This window comes from Martes martes (genome assembly GCF_963455335.1).
Source record: "Martes martes genome assembly, chromosome: 3".
In the NCBI taxonomy this organism is placed as follows: Eukaryota; Metazoa; Chordata; class Mammalia; order Carnivora; family Mustelidae; genus Martes; species Martes martes.
In genome coordinates, this window is record NC_137890.1 from 43,708,317 (window position 1) to 43,710,216 (window position 1,900).

At 38.9% G+C, this 1,900-nt stretch overlaps 1 protein-coding gene across 1 annotated transcript; it reads left to right on the forward strand.

Annotated features, from left to right (window-relative positions):
* Positions 1-894: 894 nt before the first annotated feature.
* On the forward strand, positions 895-1,209 carry LOC308340216 (ATP synthase-coupling factor 6, mitochondrial-like; the record flags this gene model as incomplete). The annotated part of the gene is made up of 1 exon (XM_080799380.1): positions 895-1,209. One exon carries the CDS (start codon positions 895-897, stop codon positions 1,207-1,209), a length of 315 nt encoding a protein of 104 aa, XP_080655506.1.
* Positions 1,210-1,900: the final 691 nt, after the last annotated feature.

Below are 1,900 nucleotides of genomic sequence, written 5' to 3' on the forward strand. Positions count from 1 at the left end.
AGACAGGATACTGCTGAGGAAAATCTCTAAACTAGAGGAAAAGCCTTGAAAACTTTAAAGCAAAGAGAACAAAGATTGAGAAAAACATAACAGAATATCCAAGGACTGTGGGAAGGACAGTGGGAATATCCAAGGACTGTGACTGAAGGAAAAGAGAGAAAGAACAGAAGAAATACTTGAAACAATGATGATCAATTTCCCCCCAAATTAATGTCAGCTACCAAACTGCAGATCCAAGAAACTAGGAGAATGTCAAGGAGGATAAGGGGGGGGGGGACCCACACATCTACACCCAGCCCTATCATTTTCAAACTACAGAAAATCAAAAATAAAATCCTGAAAGAGGCCGGGGCGGGGGGAGGGGGGGACGGGAAATAAAAAACAAATCAAAAACAACTTCCACCTTACCTACAGAAAAATAAAAATAAAAATTACATCAAACTTCTCTTCAGATATGATGTGAGCAAGAGGAGCTTGAAGTGAAATATTTAAAGGGTTGAGAGGGCACCTGGATGGCTCGGCCAGTTAAGCATCTGACTGTTGATTTTGGCTCAGGTCCTGATTACAGGACTGTGAGATCCAGCCCCAGGTGATGCTCCTCACTAGATTCTGTCCCTTGCCCTCTGCTCCTCCCCCACTCCATCACGTGGGTGGACACACATGCACTCTCTCTTTCTAAAAAAAAAGAAATAAAAATAAAGGGTTGAAAGGAAAAAAAATCACCAATTTAGAATTCTGTGCCTTGGAAATTATCTTTCAAAAGTGAAGAAGCAATAAAGATTTGCTCAGAAAAATAAAAACTGAGGGAATTTTTTGCCAACAGACCTGACTTGCAAGAAATGTTAAAAGAGGCGGACCACCTCCAAGGTGTCTCCTCTCAGTAACAGAATCACCATGATTCTTCAGAGGCTCTTCAGGTTCTCCTCTCTTATTTGGTCCGCAGTCTCAGTTTATATGAGGAGGAACGTTAGTGTGACAGCAGTGGCACTTAATAAGGAACTTGTTCCTGTAGAGAAACCCTTCCTGGACAAGATTGGAGAATACAAAAGTAAGCGACAGGCATCTGGAGAACCCGTTGATATTGGCCAAGAGTACCAGCAAGACCTAGACAGGGAACTTCTTAAGCAAATATACAGTAAAGCAGATATGAATATGTTCCTGGACTTCAAATTTGAAAATCCTAAATTTGAAGTCATCAAAAAATGCTAAACCTGAAGAAATAATGTAAAATTTATTTGGTAATTTGTCCTAGATTAGTTGTACAACTGGATCAGAATAAATTTCTAATTTCTCAGAATGAGAAAGTCGTAGGGTAGCTCATTTCTCATTTCTCAACTGCCAAAAAAAAAAATTAAAAGAACTTTTCTGATTCAATTTTTTAAATTGAAATTTTAAAGTATACATACATATACATACATACATACATCTATATGTATGTATGTATATGTATGTATGATCACATCTTCTTTATATACATACATACATATAGATGTATGTATGATGTATGTATGTATAATCACATCTTCTTTATCCATTCATCTGTTGATGGACATATAGGTTCTTTCCATACTTTGGCTATTTGGACATTGGACATTGGACATTGGGCATAGCTGCTATAAACATTAGGGTGCACGTGCCCCTTCGGATCACTACATTTGTATCTTTAGGGAAAAAAACCAGTAGTGCGATTCCTGGGTCGTAGGGTAGCTCTATTTTCAACTTTTTCAGGAACCTTATGCTGTTTTCCAGAGTGGCTGCACCAGCTTGCATTCCCACCAACAGTGGAGGTGGGTTCCCCTTTCTTCACATCCCCACCAACATCTGTCATTTCCTGACTTGTTAATTTTAGCCACTCTGACTGGTATGAGGTGCTAGGTATCTCATTGTGGTTTTGATTTGT